The 27,203-nt window shown below is 43.4% G+C and overlaps 1 protein-coding gene across 2 annotated transcripts in view; it reads right to left on the bottom strand.

Moving 5' to 3' along the window:
• The window catches only part of HSDL2 (hydroxysteroid dehydrogenase like 2), a 732,267-nt gene that overhangs the window by 13,541 nt on the left and 691,523 nt on the right, over positions 1–27,203 (bottom strand). The window contains exons 10-11 of one of the 2 annotated variants that reach the window (XM_069630634.1): positions 19,388–19,510; positions 7,078–7,175 (exon numbers count right to left, since the gene is read on the bottom strand). In XM_069630634.1, the coding sequence (XP_069486735.1) occupies positions 7,156–7,175; positions 19,388–19,510 (143 nt within the window). In that variant the 3' untranslated portion in view covers positions 7,078–7,155. Of the gene's footprint in view, positions 1–7,077; positions 7,176–19,387; positions 19,511–27,203 lie in introns of those variants that run through there. The other variant, XM_069630633.1, reaches the window with a different exon arrangement.

Raw genomic sequence — 27,203 nt, 5'->3', positions numbered from 1 at the left:
TAGTTTGAAGGAGGGTCATTCTTGTGTTCCAATTGTTCTCTTGCATGTGCTATTGGTAGCTTGTTGTATTTTGGATGTTGCATTCGTTGTGGTACCATTGTTGGCTGGATTTACTCAGTCCCAGTTAGGCACCACTCTTCATTCATGGTTCTTCCACAGCATTCTTACATTTTCCTATACTCTTTAAGCACATAGAGTAAGCCCTATAACTACCTCATAGGTTTCCACTTCCCTCACATGTTCAAAGTTCATATAATATCACCTTCCGTGCCTGGCGCTCATACCATCAGCATCCTTCTTCAGAACACTGCGCCCCTGCACAGATGCAGGATGGAGAGCTCATTCAAAAAACATACTAGGTGAGACTCTAGGGGAAATATTGCCAGAAGATTAAATACATTCCCTGTGCACGTTTGGGTAGCTTCCACTTCACTTAAGGGAATTTTCTGTGTGTTCATAGGTTTACCTGATAATAAAGAAATTATAGAAAGTGAACAGCGCTAACTAAGAAAAGGTTTGGAATAGCTTCCTGGGTGTCCCTGCGGAGTCAAGGTAAGCGTTACAACATTTGACCTATGCTCTGAGGGCATAAATCGTTTCTGCAGCTGCAGTTTGCGGTTTGATGAGCAGATACTTTCTCAATTTTCATTCGATATGCCAGAAATTCGCAAAGTATACCAACTACGGAGCATAGATAATGCAGTAAAGACCCAAACTACTGATACTAGCCACAACTTTAAAAAACGGGTCCACAGCAAACTTTGTGCCAACGCGACCGCCCAAGGTATTGTGGCAGGCGTGGAAGAAAGCAGAGCGGAGTCAGTGTTACGATCGGAACAGATTACGGCCTTCATAAAACCTGCTATTCCTTTAAATGTGGAAAAATCTGTTAGATTGGATGAAGAATCTAATCCAAAAATGGTGACAGAATTGGCAATGTCTGATCCAATCGACAATAACTCACTACTAAATATGCGCGAGTCTGCAGCGTGACTCATTAGGAGAGTTCTCACAATTAACTAAAATTAATGTCAACAAGGATTTTAGATTTGGCAATATAATCGGCATAGTACCCAGTAATGACTCTAATCTATCAAAGTCTCCTGATCTTGTCAGAATATCCGAAAGTTTATATGCTTCTTCTCCAGCTAATAATGTTTCCTATATTTCCTCTGATTCGTCGGAGGAGGAAGTCCAATCGGGTCCTGAATCTTTAACTATATCGAAAGCACTATATGCCCTTTGTACTAACTTGTAGAAAAAACAACAAATACTAAAAATGGGCATTATTAAATTAGTGGATGTTGCATTGGTACATTTTAAACTACAAGGCAACTGGTTACCCTTCCCTTACACCTGGTTACACCTTTATTTGTGCCAACACTCTTTTTATGCTGTATTTATGCTGCATTTTGCGTGAGCATTTTGCAGTCTGTCTGAAACCAGATAATTTGTTACAAACATATGGATGTATTCATGATATTTAAAAACATGTAAAATACATTGTTTTACACATAACGTATAATTGATAACACTTCATATAAAAACTTTGAGTCTTAGGGTTAGTAATGATGTGGCTCAATTGCGGATTAGAAAGATATATAGAGAACCAGGAGGCACACCTGTTTATGAAATTTTTATCTCATCAAACTAAGTTAGATAAATGGGGTTAAAGATAAATTTGAGGTGCAGGGGGAGAAAAGCTCAACCTTGGCATCTAGGTTGGACAAAAATAGACAAAAGTGTGGTTGTTCCCAAAACACTTTGGGAACTCCCGTCCCCTGCACACTATCGAATATCTGAAAAAATCAGAACAATAACTCAAGAGAGTTTCTGGATTTCGTTCACATATAATCTTTTAGGTAGAATTTTTGGAAAAACGAGAATTATGACAGAAACACGTTTCATGATACATAAATAATTTTCCTTAAACAAGTAAGCAAATATGCAAATATTTTCTGGAGACCAGAGATTTTCGTAAAATTATCCTTTTCTTTATTGTACAAAGCATATGGTGGTGCCCAACGCGTTTCGAGTACAACTCTTCTTCAGGGGCAATGGCACAATTGTTTCATTTTTCTACAAAGTGAAGAGATGATATAAGTCAAATTATATTAGCCCATACATATAGTTTATCTCTGTTTTTATCTCAGTTTAACTCAAAAATAGCGTCAACAAGTCATCCGTTGAACATAAAGTAACACATTTAAACAGGTGATCGTAATTTAAGAAAAATATTCATTAATACAAAAAAACACACTTGGAAACCATATAGTAGTGTGCTTGTTTTACACAAAGATAAAGAAGACCAAATGTTGTTTATATTCAGCTCGGTAAATCTGCTTATGATCCCATCCTCCATTCTTGAGCAAGAGTTTACGTAGTTATATTTGTACATGGAACTTTTTTTTAACAACAAAAGCGTTTTTTTAAAAAAATGAAAACAAGGTTATCTAATTGGCACTTTCTAAATGAAAGTAGGTGGATTGAAGACTTACGTATCTTAAGAAAAAATGATCGGTAAAAGTAAGGTGATTGCAAAGTGCATCTAGTGGTTGTCATCCAACACGGAAGGTTTGCGGCAAAAAGGTTCAAAGTCTGTCGACTACTATTTTTTAACTGAGAAGAGAGAGACAAAGATAAATATTTCAAATAGACTGCATCTAATCTAGAGAAAACCTGATGGCTACAAGTACTTACATGAAATATTTTGGAGGGAGGTGCTACAAGGATTGCCGCATCTGCCGGATTGGAGATGCGTCCACCCTGTGCAGCGTCTCTTTATATACTGACTGTGATGCTCTTTGTTAGCAAAGTGACATGCGCGGTGAGTAGCCTAAGTGCGCATGTGTAGATAAAGCTTGTCATGTCTACTGACGTATTTAGGAAAAGGAAGAGTTGCGCATGTGTAGGACAGATCTCATCATGTTTACTGACGTATCAAAGATCAAGTGGTTGCGTGGTGTACGTCAACCGTGTGACGTATCATCCGCGTCTTTCAAGTAAAAGAAACCAAAATGGTGAACCTTAGGGAGGCGAGTCAAAGAGTGCTCAGCAAAGACTAGATGTGAAATTTAGTATACCTGATCTTAAAAAGGTGTAATCTCGGGAATTGAAGTATTTACTAAAGAAGGTATGGTATTCTATACAACGGCCGCATGGGAGGTGGAATGTCGAAACAAGATGGTTCGGGTACATGTAAACATAAGGAAACATATGTATTGGATACGTAAGGATATGTATCAACAAAAACAAACAAACATAAATTCAACCATTAAACGATTCCAAATTACTGTATAAATTAATTAGTCTGAGCAACCTCTGCAGACGGTTTGTTATCAAATTTCATTTATATCTGCTCCTCATGGATGCACATTCTATTTCTGGAAACTGTAGCATGGTATCCGAGTCTTTTTTAGAAAAATATTGGCATAACATTTTTTATATAGAAATAGAACGGGAATCTAACAACGATGTATCAACAAATGCTACATTATAAGTAAGGGCCTAGGTAGTATTCTTCGTTCATCCCTAACGGGGTAAGTGAATCAAGGCAGTGTATCCAATATAATTCTCTTTGTGACAAGATTTTTTGTAGATCACCACCTCTTGGAAGCGGCTGCACAATTTCGAGAATCACAACTCTCATTTGGGCCACAGTATGTTTGTGGTCTCTAAAATGTCTGTATACTGGGGATTTTGTGTTTTTGGTACGGATGTTAGATTTGTGCTCCGTCCAACGTTCTTTCGCTTTTCTGGCTGTTTTACCCACATAGTACAGTCCACAAGGACAGCGTAGAGCATAAATGACATTTTTGACATTTTTTGAGTCACAGGTGGCATATTGTTTTAATAGTATTTTTTTACCTGTGTTGGCATGTCTAATGTGATCTCCCTTTATTACATTCGAACAATGCTGACAATTCAGACACGGGAAAGTGCCGTTTTTTGGTTTGTCAGGTATACTAAATTTCACATCTAGTCTTTGCTGAGCACTCTGACTCGCCTCCCTAAGGTTCACCATTTTGGTTTCTTTTACTTGAAAGACGCGGATGATACGTCACACGGTTGACGTACACCACGCAACCACTTGATCTTTGATACGTCAGTAAACATGATGAGATCTGTCCTACACATGCGCAACTCTTCCTTTTCCTAAATACGTCAGTAGACATGACAAGCTTTATCTACACATGCGCACTTAGGCTACTCACCGCGCATGTCACTTTGCTAACAAAGAGCATCACAGTCAGTATATAAAGAGACGCTGCACAGGGTGGACGCATCTCCAATCCGGCAGATGCGGCAATCCTTGTAGCACCTCCCTCCAAAATATTTCATGTAAGTACTTGTAGCCATCAGGTTTTCTCTAGATTAGATGCAGTCTATTTGAAATATTTATCTTTGTCTCTCTCTTCTCAGTTAAAAAATAGTAGTCGACAGACTTTGAACCTTTTTGCCGCAAACCTTCCGTGTTGGATGACAACCACTAGATGCACTTTGCAATCACCTTACTTTTACCGATCATTTTTTCTTAAGATACGTAAGTCTTCAATCCACCTACTTTCATTTAGAAAGTGCCAATTAGATAACCTTGTTTTCATTTTTTTTAAAAAACGCTTTTGTTGTTAAAAAAAGTTCCATGTACAAATATAACTACGTAAACTCTTGCTCAAGAATGGAGGATGGGATCATAAGCAGATTTACCGAGCTGAATATAAACAACATTTGGTCTTCTTTATCTTTGTGTAAAACAAGCACACTACTATATGGTTTCCAAGTGTGTTTTGTTGTATTAATGAATATTTTTCTTAAATTACGATCACCTGTTTAAATGTGTTACTTTATGTTCAACGGATGACTTGTTGACGCTATTTTTGAGTTAAACTGAGATAAAAACAGAGATAAACTATATGTATGGGCTAATATAATTTGACTTATATCATCTCTTCACTTTGTAGAAAAATGAAACAATTGTGCCATTGCCCCTGAAGAAGAGTTGTACTCGAAACGCGTTGGGCACCACCATATGCTTTGTACAATAAAGAAAAGGATAATTTTACGAAAATCTCTGGTCTCCAGAAAATATTTGCATATTTGCTTACTTGTTTAAGGAAAATTATTTATGTATCATGAAACGTGTTTCTGTCATAATTCTCGTTTTTCCAAAAATTCTACCTAAAAGATTATATGTGAACGAAATCCAGAAACTCTCTTGAGTTATTGTTCTGATTTTTTCAGATATTCGATAGTGTGCAGGGGACGGGAGTTCCCAAAGTGTTTTGGGAACAACCACACTTTTGTCAATTGCGGATTACACATCCACTCTTTAAGTATGGTTCTTCTTTTATTTAAGTAAAAAGCATGTGGAAAAATAGCGTATCTGTGTTTTTTACACAAGACACCTAGATGGAAAGTGGACAGCTTGTCATTCAAGCCGTCGTATTGTCCACACGTGTTTCAGCCCCTATGTCTTCATACGTTGGTCCCAATGTTTTTGACGGAAGTTAAGATGGGCTTTCTTCAGGATGGTACTTTTTAAATGTGCGAAGGAATCAATGAACCCCACTTTTTTCAAAACAAACACTACAAAGTAAAAAATAAATAAAACATTGTGAGGCTATGAACTTGTCTGGGATGGACATCACAAAGAATTTTTTGTGAATTTCTATCTGCCACATTGGGCCTATCCCAGTTCTGTTTCACTATCTGTCTTCTCCCGACTCACAGACTGTGCTGAACTGTTGGGAGTCTTGTCTCGGGAGTCAAGGACCGCACCACAGTGGCAAGCGATTCTTTCCGCTTTGACTATCAGCGCGGGAGGGCCCTGTGTGCCGTTGACACCCGTCACATCAACCACACGCCAGCTGGACTTCCCGGTCTTACGATTTCCCTTTCGGAAGCTTTGCGGGTCTGAGGTGAAAATGGCAAGCTTGAAGTGTCCTTTCGTGCTCTGCCTTTTATCCCTGTGGGGAAAGCAAAGGGCAATCATGTGTGCGTAGTTCGTGTCAATTGCCTGACCCTTGTGTTGGGACATGTCAGGTAAACGCCTCGGGTGTTAGTCTGTTGTCCGTTACGGTGTAGGAAAGGGTTTTTGTTGGAAAAGGAGGGTAGAACTTCTGAATATCCTACGGGGTGTCATGGAGAAAAGGTTTTACAGGGAAGGGGGTACCGCGTCTCACCCGACGATGTCCCACTTCCAGACTACCCCCCAACCCCCATCCAGGTGATCCTCCAGCACTGGTCCACCCCCAGGAACTGGATCCAAAAGCGATGGCCGTGTCCTGGCCACCTAGACTTGATACATACGAATGAGCAGGGTCACTAAACCCAAAACATACACTTCAGTCTCTTAAAATTTCAAAGACTAGTTAGTTTCACTTCTTCGGATACATTTAATATACAACATAAATTGTATTCAGCTTGACTTAAAACATATTTCCAGGATACTCATTAATTCACATTAAGTATCTACATATGATACATCGGTGCTCACCCAAGACAAATACCTCGGTTAACAATACAAAACATATACAAACCCTTCAACCCTTGAAGGGGAACATGGGGGTAAATGTACAAAATATTCAAAGTGTGCTTAGTCACACAATTCTTCAGCAGTGTATAAATCAAACACTGGGACAAAAAGTCAACACGACTGTGTTTCGGCCTTCTAGAGCTGTATTATGTAGTTGCTGTTATATCGGCCTTCATCAGGCTAGATTAAGATGGGAGAATACTGTGAGTTCTGTCAAAAGATGGACAGAAGCAGGTGTCAGAAAGTGTATGTCGGGTAATGGAACAGGTATTATTTCAATAGTTAAAAGCAACAAATGCATTATTCAGAAGGAACAACCTCTCTATTGAGATCATGCTATAATCTTACTGTGTTCAGAAGCTGGTGTCACGGCGTAGATTAGAGACGTCCGGACTGCAAAGTAGTCCGTGAATTGTGATTGGCAATCATCAGTTGAAGTTTATCAAACAAATCTGTCAATATGGACCAATATTAGCGTCAAAATCATTGGTCATTCAAGTAGATCGGTGTCACCCTGTGTGTGAACAGACCGATAAAGAATCTTACCCTCTTTTGTTATGAGGATTCCATCTGAGACAGATTCTGGGTATCAGTGCCTCCGTGGGTAGTGTAGGGCAATTTCAAACGGTGTTCATCTTGCCTGTGGACAAGAAATGACTCTGTTAGTAACCTCTAGAGGTTTTGTGCGTTTTCCATAAACGATTTTGGTTTATATAGAGTGCAGGCCGAATTATACATGTGTAGCACTATTACATTCTCCAGATCGGTGGTACGATGCATCAAAGATCAGATGATGCGCCATTTAGACGCTGTCTGTATCCCCTCCTGGTTTTAAATACAAAGGCACTGTTGCATGGTGGTGCTCTATTAATGGCATACGTGAGCCTGAGAAAGGGGGCTTGTTACCTGGCTTCCGTCTGTGGAGGCGCGACTCGAGAGTACGGCGCTGTAGGGCCTCCGACTGCCTGGTATGGAACGCTGTTGTATGCGTTACTATGGCCATCTTCTTTACTGCCGACACGGCAGTGTGTGCCGTGGTGCCAGGATAAATACAGTTTGTTTGCTATGCCACGTACCTGATTCTAAAATAATGAATTTAGAGATATGTTCCCATAACATCATAAATAGCCATATCCGTATTTCACATGTTCACATCGGTTTCCATGGCAAGCCAAAGCCGAGTGCCGCAATGCTATCAATATTGTGTAGCATGCGCCACATTTGATTACAATTGCATCCCCCATGACTGGACACCGGTGCTACAGATTGTGATCACGGGTGTTCTCAGTAGAAGGTTCTTCAAGTTCGGGTGAGTCATCGTCCGTCATAGCAACTGGACGCTCATGTCGAAGATGACTACTGGCTCCCGTTAATTGGACGGTATGCGAAAGGTATCAGCTGCGAAAAGCATTGATTGTCTGGAGAGAAGTGTGATCCGGCAGTAATTGTGGATTCACAGAAGCATGGAAGGGTATTAAAGTTAAGCTAAACAGAGCTTGGAGTGTATGGATACACCTAGTTCTGACAGCATCTGGAAGAGTATGTATGCAAGCAAGATTAAGCCAAGCAACATTTCTTTAGGCAAATTTCTTTGAGAAACATTACCTAGTGCGAATGGACAATTCTCTAAAAACACAGTACATTTTTGATACTGCATTGTATATGGAGACATCTTGCTCTGGCAATATTTGAGAGAATGTGTGTGCAAGATTAATTCCAACACAATCTCTTGGAGCTTATTGCATCATTTGGGAAAACAATGCTTGAAACACATTACATTGTTTGACAGAACATTTCTCAAAACGCATTACATGTTTTGATGCTGTATTGCATTGTTTGGAAAAGGCAAACATATTGTGTTCGAAAACCAACATTGTATTGTTGAGGACAACCAAAAACAATATGGGTGCATTCAATGCTGCGTTGGATACCAGAGGTCTAGTGCCCCGCGGTTCACAACAATACGGCAAGGCCACCCTGGACCTGGCATACTTCATTCTGGGTTGTTGCATGGGGGGCATGTCACCCAGACGCCTGAAAGTGAATATCATTTAGTCTCCCCCAAGTTAATTTCATCAGTCTGTCTTCTGTAGTCACACAAACCCCTGAAAGAAGGATATCGAGTCTCCAGAGGATGTTCCAGGGCTAAGTTCCCATGAAGTGTTTCCATTAAGTCCTTCTTTCACAGTATTGAGCATGTGTACCCATTTTTGTTCAAGCTGGGTCAGTGCTCTGTCGACATCACCGCCTCTCCTTTGGGAGGATAGCTCCCGTATAACAAACCATTTAAGGTCCGTGTTAGTGGGGTTCTTCCTGTTGAAATGTTCAACCAATGGTTTGTCCGGTACTTTGTTCTTGATACAGGATCGATGGTCCGAGATCCTTGTCTTAACAGCCATAATGGTTTTACCTACATATAGTAGTCGGCACAGACATTCAATTACATAATTACTTGTTTGCTGTTGCAATTCGTGTGGTCCTTTAGTTCCCAGAAGATGTTTGTGTCCAAAAGTCTTTTTGTTTCGGTGAAATTACAGGCCAAACATTGGCCACACTTAAAATGTCCCTTGACTGGTGCTAAGTCCACACAACGCGTTCGGTATCCTAGGTGGTTCTATGTATGCGTGGACCAGTGATTCCTTCAGATTCTGTTTTTTTTTTAAAGCAAAAAAAGTTTTTATCTAGGCTTCCCACTTTCTTAATCAAATGCCAGTGTTTTTTCACCATGCTTTTTATCAGGTTACTTAGTGCACTATATGTAGTTACACAGACCAGTCTGTCCAACTTCTTCTTGGGTCTCACGGTCAAACATATCTCTCGATTTGTGTTGGCTGCTCTTTTTTGAGCGTTTTTGATGGTCTTCCTTGGGTACACTCTGTTGGATAGTCTATCCTGTAAGTCGAGGGCGTGCTGCTTGAATTGCTCATTGTCTGAACAATTTCTCCTCAGACGCAGGAACTGCCTACATGGTAGGTTATATTTCAGACCATCCGGATGGTAGCTGCTGAAGTGTAGGAGGCTGTTCCGATCCGTCAGTTTACGGTATAACTCAATTTTTAGTGTATTTCCGGATCGGTAGATGTGAAGAGCAGCTGAATACAATATATGTTGTATATTAAATTTATCTGAAGAAGTGAAACTGACTAGTCTTCGATATGTTAAGAGACTGAAGTGTATGTTTTGGGTTTAGTGACCCAGCTCATTCGTATGTATCAAATGTTAAACTTGGGTAGAGCAGGGCCGTAACCAGGAGCCTCCTTTTTCTAACTGGCCACCTGGATGAGAGATCCCAGGGACTAGCGTGTGAGACACCTTCAGGTTTCTCACACTGGGCAATCATTGATAAATTATTTAAACAGGTAATTTTAGCTGGTGTGGCCCCACTAGCTGGAAGAGATCTATATTGGTTCCTATTCATAAAAAGGGCCCTTAAGTTAATCCTGAAAACGATTGGTTACTGGCCATGGTTAATCCACTGGGCAAAATATTCTGTCATTTTCTATTAAAGGAAAGAAATGAATAAATGGATTAAATCTAAAAAAAAGATTAAAAAGACAGTTAACAGGATTTAGAAAAGGCACCAACACGTTAGCATGTGTGTGGAACCTGACCTAATTAGTTCTTCTATAGATGAAAAAAGAACCACTCTATACATGCTTTGTGGACTATACCAAAGCTTTTGATAAAGTCAATAGGCAGAAATTGTGGTTGAAGCTTTATAATACAGGAATGGATCCTACTATTTTGCATTTTATAATGGCACTTTATTCACACACTTCATCTCAAGTGCGAAGTAATGTGGATGGCCAGTTAGGTGAACAAATGAATACAAATCATGGACTGAAACAGGGGTGTACATTGGCCCCCCCTTTTTTTATTTTATTTACGTATCGCAGATTTTGTTGACACTCTTAAAAAGATTAAGAATTAACCCCTGTTTCGAAACCTGAGGGCACCCTCACCCCTACTGCCCTTGGATCCTCTTCTCAGGTGGCCAGGGAAAGGACATCGCTTTTGGATCTTGACCCTGGGGGTGGAGATGCGACAGAGGATCACCTGGGTGGAAAGTCCTTGGGGATTGAGGAGAGGAAGTCTGCAGGCAAGACATGATATCACCCATTTCCTTGTGATAACCAACCTTACCCTTCGCCCTGCCTTTATAGGGTGTTAGCAATCCCATTCGATCATTCACCCCCAGTCACACCACTCTAGTATTGGAAGGAATATGAGTGAGAAACCTTGTACTGGATGTGCGCACCCATACATGAATACAAAAAAGCTATTGATAACAAAGGGTGCTGCAGTAGTGAGAAAAAAGGTGACTTCTCACAGTCACCTTAAAAACTAAACCAGAGCGATGTGTTTCCTCACATTCCGCGCTCACTGTCAGAGTCTGAAACCAATTATAAAAAGCGCCTTGCGGCTTAGTTTATTATGAGAGGTTATACACAGGTTGATTAACCTCACAATACTTTAAAGAACAAGCTGTTCGGTAACCTCGTTTTTCCACACATAGATATGTTGACAAAAAGGTATACATTTGTTGACTCCACAAATTTACGTGCTCCAAAACCTTTGTATACCCACAAATAACACAGAAGTAATTAGAAAGTCATGGACTGACTAATACAGAAACTTGGTGTAACCTCATGTAACACACAAATGTAATTTGAAATCATGAACTGACTCTAACTGCCACTAACAAAAAAATTGTGTAAGCACATATTTAACAAACATAGGTTTGCAAAAACCGTCAAAAAACCAGTCAACACGTGTTTCAACCCATTGGGGTCGTCATCAGGGCATAGAAATGTTATTCCTAGTCTAAAACATATAATGCCTAAAATACCATGGTCATACACCATGTGTGTTGAAAGTCCATAAATAGAAATGCATTATGTTTCCACCAAGCCCCATTGCCTATCCCCAATGGTTGCTAGGCCCTCTTTACAACCAACCGTGAGCCTGCAGGCTCGAGCCGGACCACACCAAGGCACTCACACCAAGGCACCTTCCTGTCGTGAGCCTGTCTGGGCTGTGGGCCAGGCACGACGCTACTTTATTCTCACTAACACTGTATCCCACAACTGCACGTGGATGAACTAGCGGCAAGATCCACCTACTGCTATTTTGGCTCGGAACGCTCTCAACACAGGGTCCCCAAGGGCTGTGATGCCCCATCACAACATGATGCTGCAACGTGCCGGTGTCTTGGCTGTGGCCCCTTCCACGCTGTAATCATGCCGCACGTAACGCCACTATTAAACAAAGGTATTTGCTAAACTAGTGCCTTGCCCATACACGTGTACTTGACCCATCTCGAAACGACTGTTACTATGCTATTAAACCTCCCCATATTATTTGTATACAAAACTCCTCGCCACATGCCATGTGCGCCCAATACCAGCACAATATAATGTGCTCCCCCTTACTCTAACTGCTCTGCGCACTACTCTCGGCTGCAATTATTTTTAGCCACTACGATCCTGCTGCCATCTGACCTCCGCTCCCAATAATAATTGATGATTCCATGTCATTTATCCCCCATGGAAGACCCTTGCACATACACTGAACGAGCCTATTGCTTGTGTTCAATCTAACCTCTGTGACCATATTGCTAAATCCAGTCTAAAATGCCTGTGACCAACTCTGACATGGTGAGTATATGGATTTTAGCCACTGTGATTATATTGATTTTAGCCTTCTGACTACAATTTAGCTTGTGTGAATTGTGTTAGGCAGAAACCTGTGCAGTTCCCTTACGGAACACTGCAAAAGATTTAAGACTACAGGTGTTGGCAGTAAACCCACTTGGTAGCAGTCCGCACCACCCAGATTTATCTGGTAGCTGTTGCTGAGCAGTCAGACTTCCCTCAAGAAGAGTTAGGCAGTATGCAAAGTATACACAATAGGTACCCAGATACAATAATACAAGCTAACACTGACCAGAGCTTTGGTATCAAAGTATATAATTATTTATTTAAAAACACACGGCTTGAAACACTCCAGCACTCTTATTGTAAAATATTCTAAACACAGTTACTATTGTAATATGTACGCCCCTTTTTTCCTTATCAGATAAGTCACAGTAAAACACCACTTATTTTCATACAGAGGTGAGCGCTTAACTAGATTGCACTCCAATAAGTTTGTGAGAAAGGGAGGGGAAAATACAGAATATGGAAAGGTACACCACTCTAAGATTCAGGAACACTATTAGCAAGGCAGAAGAACAAAAGTCACTGGTGAGCCAAAGTCCAAAGGCTGGGCCCCCTCTTAGAGAGAGCAGAGCACAAATGCGCCCAAGATCACACAGTTACACTAGGCTTAGAAAGTCTTGCAGAGGGTTCAAAAAGAGTTTAGAGAGGCTTAGGAAAGTTTAGCCAGGGTGTCCCAGGCTAACCCAGACTCGAAAGCCGGGGGCTAAATCTACCCCGTACAGTCGGTAGCAAGGGAAGCTAGGCGGGACACGGTACCTTAAGTGGGAAGGATCCTCCAGCGGTGGCAGTTGTTCCTGGTAGTGGGTGCAAGTTGCGTCGTCGTCCAGGGGAAGAGAAGATCTTGACTTGGAGGAAAGATGAAGGTCGTTGCACTACCAGGGCAGAAACCAGCCGCGGAGTTTCCCGGTTAAAGGTGGTACCTTTGTTACGCGGTCGTGGTAAAACGTGGTATCCCGGTTGCCGGGGTGCTTGGCACAGGCAAGGCGGCCACGAGGTACGTCGGGAAAGCGAAAAGACGGTGAAACTGGTTATCCCCACCAGTCAAAGGAAGAAGACTCTCCGGCGAGAGATCTCCTCTGTCGTTGGGAAAAGTGGTGAGGCAGTCCAGCAGGGCTCCACCGGTGGTGGTGTCGTGGCAGGTCGGCTCAGCTTCTCCCTCGTCGGATTCTTAGGTCCTGTGGCGACTTCTGAAATTCCAGTCCCCAAAGCCCTGCTTTTATGCAGCAAACCCCCATTCACTCAGCCTAGCTGTCACTCAAACATGCTAAGTGGTGAGCCGGCCGGCTCACCACTTGGGCCAATCAGGATGGAGTGCGACTTGAGTTGCCTAGGCAACTCAGTCCAGGGTGCCTAAATTTCCCTCCACCCCTCCTAAGTACCCCAGACAGAGTGGCCCCACTTTGGAGGGCTTCTGTGGAGAAGCCCGCCAAAAAGTGGAACAAAGGGCTCGACTTGGGTTGGAGTCACAGAAGAGAACACAAACGCCATTTTAGAATCAAGTTTTGGCAAAAAATACCAACCGGAGAATTAATATTAAATAAACCGGCGGTATGTTCGAGGCTACCGTAAATAATTAAATAAAGATAGTAGCCTAAAACAATGGGAAATCCCACAGGAAAATATTTGCGGTTGAATATAAAAAGTAGTATCCACTGCCACCAGCCAAAACTCGATCAGGGGGGACGGAGACGTGCCCCCTCGACTAACAGACCCTGGGGCAATTGAATTGCCCCAGCCAGTACGTCCACAATATGATGGTTTGTACTGGTTCTGTTCAGAATTTAAGACTAGTAAAGTCAATGGTGACTTTACATGTCCTGGGAGACAGTAGTCAGTCCCAGGGTATGGAGTCTATACTGGGGGGTCACTATGACACCCCTGTGTTACTGCACGGAGGGTGCTGGGTAACCCACATCACAAAAACACAGGAAGCCCTATGGAGTAAAAGACCCCATAGCCCATTAACCACATCTAGATTCAAAAAAACACACTCAAATCATGCCCAAGAGTGAGGGTAAAAGAGTCTCAACTCTTGGCAGGAGAAAATAAACCCCCCAAAAATCCAGCAAAGCAGCTGGGGGACTCACTAGGTTAGGAAATTCAGCCTAAACAGAGAATTCTCCCTAACAAATTGCACTGAATTTAGCCTTTTGTGACTAAACCGAATTTAGCCAGTGCTCAACTCAGTCATTGTGATTATATGGAACCTAGCCACTGTGATTATACTGATTCTAGCTCTCTGTGACAACAACTTAGCTTGTATGAACTGCACTGAACTTAGCCTTTTATGACTAAACCGAACCCAGGCTGTGCTCAATTTAGCCATTACTGAACCTTATGGAATCCAACCCACTTTTGCCTACGCTAAACCCAGCCTATGCGTACTACTGTACCAAATTTGAACAGAGACTCTCACAGCCCACCATAACTAGCCTGACTCTAACCTGACCCAATTTACGCCATTGTGGCCTCTACCTTAGCCTACCTGATCCTATCTAGGGAACCGGAACTAACTACCGCATGATGTATGTCAGAAAAATTCTGTGGTTATCTGTACCGCTGCTGCTCATGCAATTAATCTCAATAACTATGGAGCAAATCAAATATGCACCCTGTCCTACACTGAATAGAAACACTAGGCTTTGAACAAGACTCTCCTCGTTCTACGAACCTAAATTGACCAGTAATAACCCACTCAAACCGCCGCACCAACCCTAAAAACACGACTTTGCACACGGCACAAGCCCAAATGCAAACAACCGTAGACACTGAAATGATAAAACATATACCAGCTACCTTGAAAACCCTAAAATCACCTAATATAACTAAGATAGCTGGAGCATTGATGAATGCCAGATCTATTGTTGCCCATGCCACCGAAATTGCTGACATTCTAACATCCGACAAGAAACCTGGCTGCATGAGGCAGCAGGCCCAGCACTCACACTAGCGATACCAGAAGACTATCAACTCTTAAGATTGGAAAGACCCAACTCTAGAGGAGGGGGCTTAGCCATCATTGCTAAAACTAACATGGAGTTAAGACTATCCACGCTACCCCCACTAAAATCTTGCAAACTACTCTCTGCAAAACTACCTATATCCCCATGCCGCACTCCTAGCCTCCTAGCTAACAATATAAAAGACTCATCCCAGATAATTATCTTAGGTGACTTCAACTTAGGATTTAACAATCCGGATGACAAACAAGCACAAGCGATAGCTACCATGCTAGCTTAACATGACCTCAGCAAAAAGTCCTCTACCCTACCCATGATAAAGGCAGGACCCTAGACTGGGTAGCCACCTTAAACTGCCCAACAGACATCACTAAAATCACCCCCCAACTTTGGTCTGACCACCACCTAATTGACTTTAGCTTAACACTAAACAAAGATATAAAGAAAATATAATGACACCCTCTCTTCCCACGAGATCAAAGAAAAACATCACACCTGAACCATTCTACCCCTCCTCCTTCCAGTGATTAATGCCTTGCCAAGCAACTCCGACCAGATACGCTGGTGGATGTCTATAATGACATTATGACTAAGATCCGAGACACCATCACCCCACTTAAGGTACGCAAGAGTAAACAACAAACTCATCTTAATACTTGGTTCACCCCCCACTTGAAAGAACTTAGATTGGAAGAAGGAAGCTAGAAACTATTTGGCAACACACACCTACAGAACAAAATAAACTTAATCTTAAAGTGTGTGCCAATAATTATAAGAAAGAAATGATCCAAACCAAAAACAAAAAAGAAGCCTACAATGAAAGAATTTCCAAAGCATGCTCCAACATTAAGGAATTATTTGTGATCCTACGAGAATTAGAATCGAGTATACCTCCTCTAGACAACGTACCCAAAGACCATCAATGGTGTACCAGCATTCAAAATGCTCTGGCAAATAAAATAAAAACACTGCAAACCAAAATTGCAGTAAAGAAAGCATCCCTACCCTTTACTGAAACACCACCACCACTCCTACTGACAATCCCAACTTAGCCCCATTTAAATTCTCCAAAGTCTCCACTCAGGAAACTGAAAAAATGATTGCCTCCCTAAAGCCGTCTAACTGTAAAGGTGACAACTGTCCGGCACAAATAATCAAGGATGCAGCCAGAGACTTAGCCCCCTTTATCTCCAAACACATTAATACCTCCTTCTCCTCTAACACTGTCCCAAGTAGCCTAAAAGAATCTGGGTTCTACCCCTTCTCAAAAAACAAACCTTAGACCCCTCAATCCCCACCAACTACAGGCCCATCACAACGGTCCCATTCCTCTTGAAGATAATAGAGTGGCCCATCTTCAAATTCAGAAATACCTTGAGACCAATCAACTTCTAGGATCCCGCCAATCAGGGTTCAGACCCCAGCACAGCATGGAGACAGCTCTAATAGACCTTAAAGCTCAAATAGATGAGATCAAGGACAAATGAAATACAGCTATGCTGCTACTCCTTGATCTGTCGGCAGCGCTCGACCTGGTAGACCATGCAGTATTATGCAAACACCTAACATTGGCTGCCCACTTCTCAAGTGAAGCTATAGCCTGGATCCAGTCCTTTCTAGATAACAGAAGTATGCAAGTCTCTACTTCTGCATCAGCAGACCCAATTCAAACAACATGTGGCGTCCCACAGAGCTCATGTGTCTCTCCAACCATGTATAATATCTGTACTAAGCCTTTATTTGACAAATTGGACAGACTGGCTGTCACCTACACAAGCTACGCAGACGACACCCAGATCCTCATTCCCTTTCGGGCAATTTCATCTCAGATACAGCCTTAGTAAACGAAATATACACCCTCATTCAGGCATGGATGGCAACCCATGGCCTCTGCCTGAACGACGACAAAAAAGGAAATCCTGATCCTTGGCTCATCCAATAACCTAAAAAAAACGTACGCCGCCTTCAATATTGATCGCAATATAATCACAGTTGCCAAAGAAGTAAAGACTCTCGGTTTCTATCTGGATTCCAAGTTATCTACAAAAAAACTGGTAAACTCCCCGGCCTCATCTACCACCTACACTGGCAAACTTATTAGAGCATGTAGACCCTTCCTCTCACTAGCAAGCTGTATTACACCAGCCAATGCTCTCATCCTTTCAAAATTGGACTACTGAATACATTATCAATAAATTACAAACATTGCAAAATAATGTGCTTAGAACAGCTCTGAACCTCCCCACTCGAGAGCATATATCTAATGCCAGGAGAAACCACACTTGGTTGTAAATTAGCGATAGGATCCTCCTTAAAACTGTTTCACTAACCTTCAAATGCCTTAACAACACAGCCCCCCCCCCGTTACCTAAAGAAAAGAATAACTAGAACATCTACTGCACGATCAACTAGGACAGACAACTCCTATTGCCTCCAAATACCCAGATTTAGACTAAAGAAAAACAGGAGGTAGTAGCTTCCCTGTAAAAGCAGCCCAACAATGGAATGCACTACCAGTGGACCTCAGAAGGGATCAGTCTTACTACAGTTTCAGACATAACACCCGCACCTGGCTATGCCTTAACGACCACTAGACCAATGACTTCAGCTTTATGTTTTCACGTCTTGCCCTCTACCTGTCAGCATTTGAACTGTAACTTTGTTTATTCACTGTAACTGTAACTAAGCTTTAAGTATCCTTGCCATGTTGTGCGCCCGGCTACCTAAGGGTTTGGTGCGCCCTACAAATAAATAAACAAACAAACAAACAAACATGAATGTGCACACAGAGGGAGCAAGCAAAAAGGGGAGGAGAGAGAAAGAAGGGAGAAATTATTTAGAGCAAATTGTGTATATCCACAGGTAAATCCGTAAACCGAAATACAGTCTAGTTGGCTTTTGGAACTATCTTATAGTGTACAGTAATACTTATGCAGATCCACATAAAGTCGACGTTGAATCTTGTGTCTAGCACTCATTTAGTGAAATAATTCGAAAACAGGCCTCTCGATGGGGACCACGCCGAATACTCGGGCTCGAGGGCGCACGTGTATCGGGCCGAGACCGATCCTTTCCAGCTTCCACAGAAGGTGCAGACGGAGCCTTGCCCTGTCTCTCAAAAATAGGAAGCATCTCCATCCGGAAAGCTTCCCACTCCGCTGGTGTCTATGTCTTGGAGGGGCATGTCACCCTCGAGGGGGAACCGCCTGACGAAGAGGAAGGCGACAGGCGGTGCCTTCGCTTCAACGAGGAGTGGCAGGAACTACTACGAGACCGCAAGCGCTTGGACTTCTTCCGACGAGGAGAGTCGCCCATCGACTCGTCGGTCGAAGCCCCAGCCAGTCGGGATTTACAGGGCTTAAACACCTTGCCTACCTGCATTTTACCCTTTCGTTCCTGCAAGGCCTTCCCTTTCATGGCTTGGCATTTGGAACAAGTATCCGTCTCGTGGCCCTCACTCAGGCGCCACAGACAGACGCAATGCGGATCCGTGATCGACATCTTGGAGCCGCACTCCTTACACTTTTTTTAATCCAGATCGAGGAGTCGTCGGGGTGGAAGACGAAGACATCGAAGAAAACAATAGTAACAGCATTTCAGAAGTACGAGGCGCGCCGAGTTTCACAAAGCAAACACGTTTGCGGAAAAACAGACCTGAGGCCAACGGGCACTGTGCGTGCTACTTATAACATCCGATGACGCAACCCTCGATGGAGGCCTTCGAGGGACATCGACTCGACGCAGGGTGCCCTCTGCCGAAAAAGTTTTCCTAAGCAGCCAAAGCTGGACATTACATGTCCAGCTTCAAAGATGAGGAATACGTTGGAGGACACAATCCATTTGAATATTCCACTCCTGGTAGTGCTGGTGTGATTTTGCTAGATCTATCCCTTGATAGATACTGGCAAGAGAACACATCAGTAACCAGCAAGGACATGCCTTAAGCAGTGTGCAAAATGTGAACTCACCTCTAGTCATTGACTGGTGATATTTGACTCTTGGCAAGTAAGAAATGGTGTGATGTCTGTATGTATATAATTGAGGAGGCAAGTTACTTTTGTAAGTGCTAACTAGTAGCTCGCAACTTGAATTTTTGTTTTTCTGCTTTAAGACGTTTTCACCCCTCACATATTTTCGATCAATTAAGATGCAATAGCCATTTTTCTACTCACCTGTGAACATCTTCACAAAATCATCTCCGTTCATACTCATAATCACATCTGCTTTAACAGAAGGCTCTCCCTTGCCTGCGCTGCCGTTCTTATTTTTCAGGTCAATGTACCAAGTTCCTTCATCTAAGAAAACGATAAAAATAATAATACATTACACAGAGTATAAGTCAAGATCTTGACTCTTGGATCTCAAATTAAACGAATGAATATGGCAGCAGATGGATTCCTAATCCTTCACATGCAGACTATGTGTCTATGTTTAGTTATTAATTGGAATAATTTTTTTCTTTAAAGATCAGCAAGCCATAAGCACCTAAAGGGGAGTTTGTTTTTGACACTGGAATATCCACGCCTTCCACAACAAATTGCTGAATAAAGAAGCAACTGAGATGTTAGCCCAGAGGCCCTGAGGATGCTCTTGTACTGTAAAGAATAGATCAGATTCTGTATACTAGCTGGAGCAGAGCTGAACAGTTTATTGGGCAAGCAAGAAACTGGAGAATAAAACAGATCAAGTTAAATATAAATATTTGTGCACAGTGGATAGCAAATCAGTTGGCCTAATATTCAATGAGTTTCTGTTGGATCCCAGATCAACACCTTGGGAAAAGTCCATGCTGGTTGGGCTTAGTAGCACCATTCAATTAATGCACATTTTCAGGTAACGTACATGAGCTTGTGCACTGTGCAAAAGCTGTTCAATTTATCATCATTTGCTATGCTTTATTGAATGTACATAAACAATATTATATTATTTGACAAAATGCAAAAGTTCTACTCTCTAGGTATCTGCTCGGGATCATCATGGGCTTCAGTGCAACTCTTGAGAGGTACTAGTGAGAAGGTATAGTTTAAATTAACACACAGCAACACAAGCCTGAATGATTTGAGGGGTGATGGTGCAAACCACCTCCATTCACACTCACAGTTTAGTATCAAAGCACAAACCAAAACAAAATTGTCTTGGAACTTACCAATTTGAAAGTGACCAATGCCCAACCATCAATTTGTGAGAATTGCCTTGATCAATTTAGGAAGATGACAAGACATTTCAATTCACGCTGAACATCACAGAGTTCCCAGGAAGGCTAATCACTGCCCTGCCCATCACAAATGATGACTTCTTTGCCTATGGGAGGTCAGCCTCAAAAACATGGAGGATCTGATGTCTTTTCTGCTAGATCCCAGCAGGGCAATGGCTCTTCACTCCTTTTGTGGACTCTCGTTTTCTTCTCTTACAAAGTGACCCAGGCATTGAATAACCCCTCTATTGTATTAAACCATTATCTTTGGCTTGTCTCGAATCCTTTTGGTTTTAAAAGAACACCAGCCTTAATCCTATGATTTTAAACAAAAAATGCTGCAGGCTAGCCCTCCTAGCTGCAGGATTTCTGAATGGCCAATATGACGACCCTCAGATGATGGCACTTCTCCCCGAGGGGAAAACCCTCCCCATAAGGCCAGGGCGGTGTGTCCGCTAACCAGCAATCCTCATGGGGGAGGTGCACTTCAGGAATATCTCATGGGAAGAAATTCCCCACCAGGGAGAAGGATGCAAGTCTGAGATGCGGCCCCTTTAATTCTCAAAATCTGAGGTTTGCCTCTATACCTAAATCCTCTACCAATGTGCTCCAGTCAGAATACTTCCAACAAAGCAAATAGATACTGCTACTCTGATCTTACTTCTGAAGCTGCTGTTTATGATGTTAAGGAGAAAGCGAAGTCAGATCGATTAGGTAATCATAACCTTTCTCTTCACATCATCAGGAAGGAGACTAGGACAAAGAAGAGTCATTAAAACACTACAGCCAAACGGGAAGTACACTCAACCAGGTGTTGGCCCTTGGAGTGACGTTACATCGGGGCTGCCTCCATTATTTGAAGAGGACAGAAAAGAAGGTCTGTGGAGTTGGAGAAAGAGGTGTCTCCTCCCATTTGGCCAGGGGGAGGCAGCCACTACTTGATCTTGAGGATGGTATCAGGGGGAAGGATCACATGGGAGGAGAAGGCTATCAAGGAAGTGGTGACTCCAATAGGGGAGATGCTGTATTCATCTTCCTCCAAGGATGGCAATGAAATCATTCCTAAATATTTAATGGCATGCTATCAATGTGCTAGTCCCTCTAATATTAATGTTCAAAGGATACTTATAAAAAGTCAGTTACGCAAAACAAAGTTGGTGCCTCAAAGGTTCAGGAATTGATGATGAAAACCTTGAATTGTCATACTTCTACCTTTTGAGAAATTCTCATTCTGATGTAGAATTACAAACTCCCTCCACAAGCTACCCTTATTCTAATAACTCTCAGTTTATAGAACAGCCTGAATTAATAAAAATAACACGAAACTACTTAATGTTAAACATTCTTCTATGGACTTCAGTTCCCATAATGCTAAAAGTACTGGGACGAAGAAGAGGAGCTCCGAGGCAATGGAGTTTCAGAATGGTGAAAACTCAAAGGTGTGGTCATTGAAAGCACCTTGGCGGGGTATTTAATTGCCAAGATGAGGACCAGTTAGAGGGAGATGTGTTTGCAGCTAATGTGGAAGAAGAGAATTAAAGTGCAGCAGAAGAAGGCGTGGAGCAGTTAATGGCCGTGCGAGAGGAGTAGCTGGGAAAGCAGGAGCCTTCCGAGGTGCAGAAGCAGCCACGGAGAGAAGCCTGCCAGCATGAGTCACCCTGAAAGGTGAAGTCCAGCAGAGCTGCAGAGTATGCGCAGTAGAAAGTAGCGTACTAAGAAGAAGCCCAGCTGAGGAAGATAAGTGTTCCCGAGCAGCATGAAGCAGCACAATAAAGCTACGGAAGATCACCGGAGCTGTCAACGCTCCCGAAGATCGAAGCGCAACTTACCCGAGGCTCCCAGAGGCAGAGAAGAAAGCTGTCCAGCGTTAAGTGTGCTGTTGTGGTGAGGATGCTGCCGGTGTTGTATGCTATCCTGCCTCCCATGGTAGATTGTGGGAGGCAGTGTTCGGCAATCTTCGGAGTCACGCCCACTTGATGGCTACAGCCATACATGCAGCCCGAAATGAAAAGCTAATGTCATAGCCCGCCCTCCTACATTTCTGTTCCTGGGATTGGCCAGTGATCTGCGTAGCTCCACCCCTGTCCTTGAGTGCCCGTGTCCATCATTTAAGCAGTTCTCATATTTTATTCTTTTTTAGTGGCCGCAGTGTTGCCATGTCCGCTTATTATATTATAAGTGACTTTGGGCTTGTTTTTGCCCAAAGTCGCTTATAATATTAGCAGGTTGCTTGTCGCGGTTTTTGTCCGCGTTTTTCCTTAATTGTGTGCTTATTGTTCCGCTTGTTTGCCAGTCTGTCTGACTTGGCCCCATTTACAAAAAAAAAATGAATATGAAAGGCGAACATGCCGTCTTGCCTTAAGCTGTTATGCACACGCTGTGAGGCTCGGGCTGATTGCCTTCCTGATGTGAACCTGCAAGTACTCCTTTCTTTTGCATTGATGGGCTCTTTCAATATGAGAGACCCTTTGAAGACGCATTACCTAGCCAAGAGGTAAACACGGGGTATTTACAGCAACATGTAGTTTAGTCATGATGGAAACAAGCATAGACAATGACAATAGTTTAGGGTTTTGTGTAGGCATGGGAAAGGCCCTTGGTAGGCACTGCTATCTTTAGTTGTATGAACGGCACCAGGTGCAAAATGGTGCAAGTACCAGGGCATCTAATGGCAGTGCCTGGCAAATGCCTGATAAGTTTGCAAAAGCCAAAAACTTTTAACATGACTAACTGAAGGACACACACAGTGCTTTTAACTTGATTGGCTGAACGCAGACCAGGTTAAGACATTTCTATTACACCAGTAGCATTTACAGCTCAAATTCATTCAGCATTGAGTGCAAAGTTTAATGTTAAGGCTTGATTAAAGAGAGCACAAAGAGTTCCCATGAGAAGGTGTTTTGGGCGGGGAGGGTCAAGAACAGGGTTGGGCAGTGCCTTAAGTGGCACTACAAATCGAGCCGGGGCTCATCGAGGGGGCGTGGCCTAACAGCGGGGGTCTTGATGGCCCGTTAGGCCACGCCCCCTTAACGAGCCCGGGCTCAATGGGCTACTGCCACCCCTGCCAGGCAGCCTTTCGTATAGATTACCACCCTCTCCCCTATGGGGAGAGGGTGCTGATCTCTGCATTTATTTTGTGTAGGCTTGCCTGGCAGGGGACAGCGCCTGCCTATTCAGCCTTAATGGTGGTGCTGCCCCTCGCCAGCTGGGGAGGGGCAGCCACACCATTAAGGCTGAAAACGTGAGGCCACTGGAAGCAGAGGCCTTTTTCCTAAATACTGAAACTCCCGCGAATGCGCGGCAGCTCCAGTATTTAGAAAGCAAGGCCTCTGCTTTCAGCGGCCTCACGTTTTTTCCATAATGGTGGCGCCGGCCGACGGGAATCTCTTGATTAAAGGGATGCCTCGCAGGTGCGGCGCCACCATTATGGCTGAAAGGCATTTTTTTCTGTAGCCTGAAGCTCTCGCAAACGAGCGAGCGCTTCAGGCTGTAGAAAAAAATGCCTTTTCGTGTAGTGGCCGGGGCTGCCAGGGGAGATTACTGGGCCCCGGCAGGGCCCCGCCTCAAAACGAAATTTCAGAGCCTGCCGGGGCCCAGCCCCGGCGGGCCCCGGCCCACTTAAAGCCCTGGGGTTGGGGATTAGCATGGCAATGAACAGTCAATGGGTGGGCTAGTGATTTACTAGAGGAGTAAGTCATGAGGGAGCCAATGACCAGAGGGGTGATGGACTATATGAACCAAGGACCAGATGACAGCAATCAACCAGGTTTCCCAATACCAGAAGGACGACAGTGGGGGGGCCATGTCACGCTTGTCGCCATGAGCTAGTCCTGGATTTTCCCTTTGCATACTGGTCCTTGTAGGCCCATACTTATAATGGGAAGAAATAAAATACCAGTCCTAGCATTTAATAGGAAATGCCTGGACTGGCTCAGTGTCATGAAGTACATGGGGCTACTTGGCAGGTACCTGCAATGGAGCCAAGGACCAGAGGTGAGCGACGAATCAAGCACCAGAGCAGCCAAGGATCCAAAAAGCCAATAATGTTGCTTTTATAAGTCGCACACATACAACAAATTAAAATAGACACAAATTGTTAGAAAATAACAATTTTAATAAATGCTTTTTGTTAACATATGTTTGAGCTCTCTGTATGTATTCTTTGCGTTATAGTTATTTTTCAACTTCTGAGACCTTTCCACCTTATTTTAGAGGTGCGCTTGTTTTTGCAGCTTATTTGGTTGGGAGTCAGCTTGTTTTGGGCATGTTTTAAAGGAACATTCAGCTTATTTTTTCCTTCTGACCTGGCAACTCTGAGCGGCCGTGGAGAGAGGAAGGGGAGACTGGGAAAGAGGGGGTTTGAAGAAATTAAGTCGCATGGAGTAGAACCGAGCTCTACACTGCGAGGCTGTGGTGGGAATACAGGAGCTCGAGGCACACACGGGACTGAGCAGGAACAAAGGAGGGACCCTTCTGCACCAACACAACGAAAGCACAGTATTTGAAAGGCTACCGAGCAGGGGAGTTGCTAGGTCTGGAAAAGACCTGGGGCTAAGCTGATGTCGGAACTGTTGGGACTGGGGGCTAGCTAGTCTTTTGGCTGTAGCTCCTGCGATTCTATCCGGGGCTACAACCAAAAGACCAGGGGCTATAGCCCCCTTAGCCCCCCCCCTGGCAACGCCCCTGCCACCGAGGATTACAAAAGCCCTGTACAGTGGTTTAATTGCTGGGATCAAAAAATAATAAAAATCACATAAATGAAAAACATTTTGACTTTTCTGTTTCATGAAACCAACGTAACATTGTTTACTCCCCCATGTACGTAGACACATTAACACGGAAGAATGCCATGTTAAGAGAGGGCTAATCACCATATTGCTGAAACGAAGCACCTGAATGTTTTATGGAAATGCTTAACTCAAGGTGGTCTGTTTTGGGGGCTTCGTGCATGGACAACATTGTGTGATGAATGTCAACTTAACTATTTCATAACTTGTGTGTTTTATCACTGTTCTATAGCCAAAACATTAATGTTAAGAAATATTATACCAAGCAAAAGGAGTGTTTAGCGAACAATGGTTTCACACCTGTCTGCATCAGGCGTGCCTGTAAATAAGTGAACACAAGGTAGGCTGCAGTCTTGTGGCAGGATGGATGCCATACTCCCACTTGTCATGAATCCTCCTTGCATGTTAATTCCACTCTCTTTATCACGGAGAATGGTCATCATGGTTTCCACAGTTATGTTGCCTGTTTGAAAACCATTATAACGCACTTCAGCAGGGCAGTTTCTAATCCATTTGGTGCCCAGAGCGAAACACTAGGAATACACCCCCCCACATCCCATCCCGCACCCCAGCCCCACCGCACCCAATGCGCCATCCCCACCGCACCCCGCGCCCCTGCCCCACCGCACCCCAGCCCCACCGCACCCCGCGCCCCAGCCCCACTGCATCGCACCCCACCCCACTCCCAAACTACACCATTAAGGGACTCCTACCCAAAGTCAAACAGTCCGTTACACAAGGAATGAATTGCCATTTGCAACAGTGGGCCACTTTTTCATTGGTGCCCAAGACAATTGTATGCTCTAGTCCCACTTAGGCTGCAGATAATGAGGACTGGGCACACCAAGAGAACATGAATATGGCACAGGATGCAGTATATGCAACCATCAAAGAACACAAGATGCTGAAGGGGGTTTGGAGGCAACCTAAGCCAAAAGGGCAATGACAAGGAGACGCCCGAACACAATAAACAATCACTTTAAAATTCTTTCAATGGGAATCAAGTGTATGCTTTGATACAGTAAAGTCTGACTGTTGACTTGTTATAAGGAGACATGGAACCGGATTATTCATTTATTCATGCAATGTTTGTCGGGTACCTATTTATTTATGCAATGTTTGTCGGATACAGGTATCCGACAAACATTGCATAAATAAATAATCTGTGTCCATGTACCCGACAAACATTGCATGAATAAATAAATGAACCGGGTCATGGCTTAAAGAATATTTACTCGGCAACACTGATCAAAACTATTATCAGCATAATGAAGTAACTCATCACCAGTGCCATGGAAGTGGTTTAAAGTGGAATTGTTATAAAGTTTGGCAAAGAAGCAGCATGAAAGAAATAGCGCCGCTTTATTTTGGGAGAGGCAAAGCTGCCTACAGTGGACGCCCACGCCCCACACTACCTCCCCTCCCAACACAATGTCAGCACGAAACCATTCAGTGACCAATGGCCCACCATTAGCAGTTTCCTGCCTGCATTGTGATGGGAGGAGCTGGTTTTAGCTGCAGGGGGACCTGAAGTGTTTTAATTGTTGTGCTTATGCCCCCCCCAAGTGGCGCTAAAGTGGTCGGAGGAAGCCTCTGACTTCTGTAATGTTACGTAGTACTTGTGACATTACAGTCGGAAGGGGCAGCGCCAGTACCTGACCCACAGAACTTTCCCCACGGCAATGCGCCGCCCCACAAACTGGGGAATTTTATCCCCTCCAGAGGTTCCAGTGTAGCGGGGTAATTGCGAACCCCCCTGGCGGTTGCGCCCCGGGCAGCTGCCCACCTTGCCCGGGCCAAGAAACGGGCCTGCACCTCAGGGTTAACAATTTCTCCCAGTGCATGGATTAGCATTCTTTTTTATTTATTTTTCCATTTGTGCTTTGGTTTCCAACAAACCTTGTACACGAACATGAATATTTAAAAGTCTCCTATGCACAATTAGACAAACAATACAGGCCATAAATACAAACCATCTCCCCAGATAATACAAAATCATACACAAAT

This window comes from Ambystoma mexicanum, chromosome 6q, assembly GCF_040938575.1.
Source record: "Ambystoma mexicanum isolate Mex_15411 chromosome 6q, UKY_AmexF1_1, whole genome shotgun sequence".
Taxonomy (NCBI): Eukaryota; Metazoa; Chordata; class Amphibia; order Caudata; family Ambystomatidae; genus Ambystoma; species Ambystoma mexicanum.
This window is presented reverse-complemented; position numbering and strand designations above follow the sequence as displayed.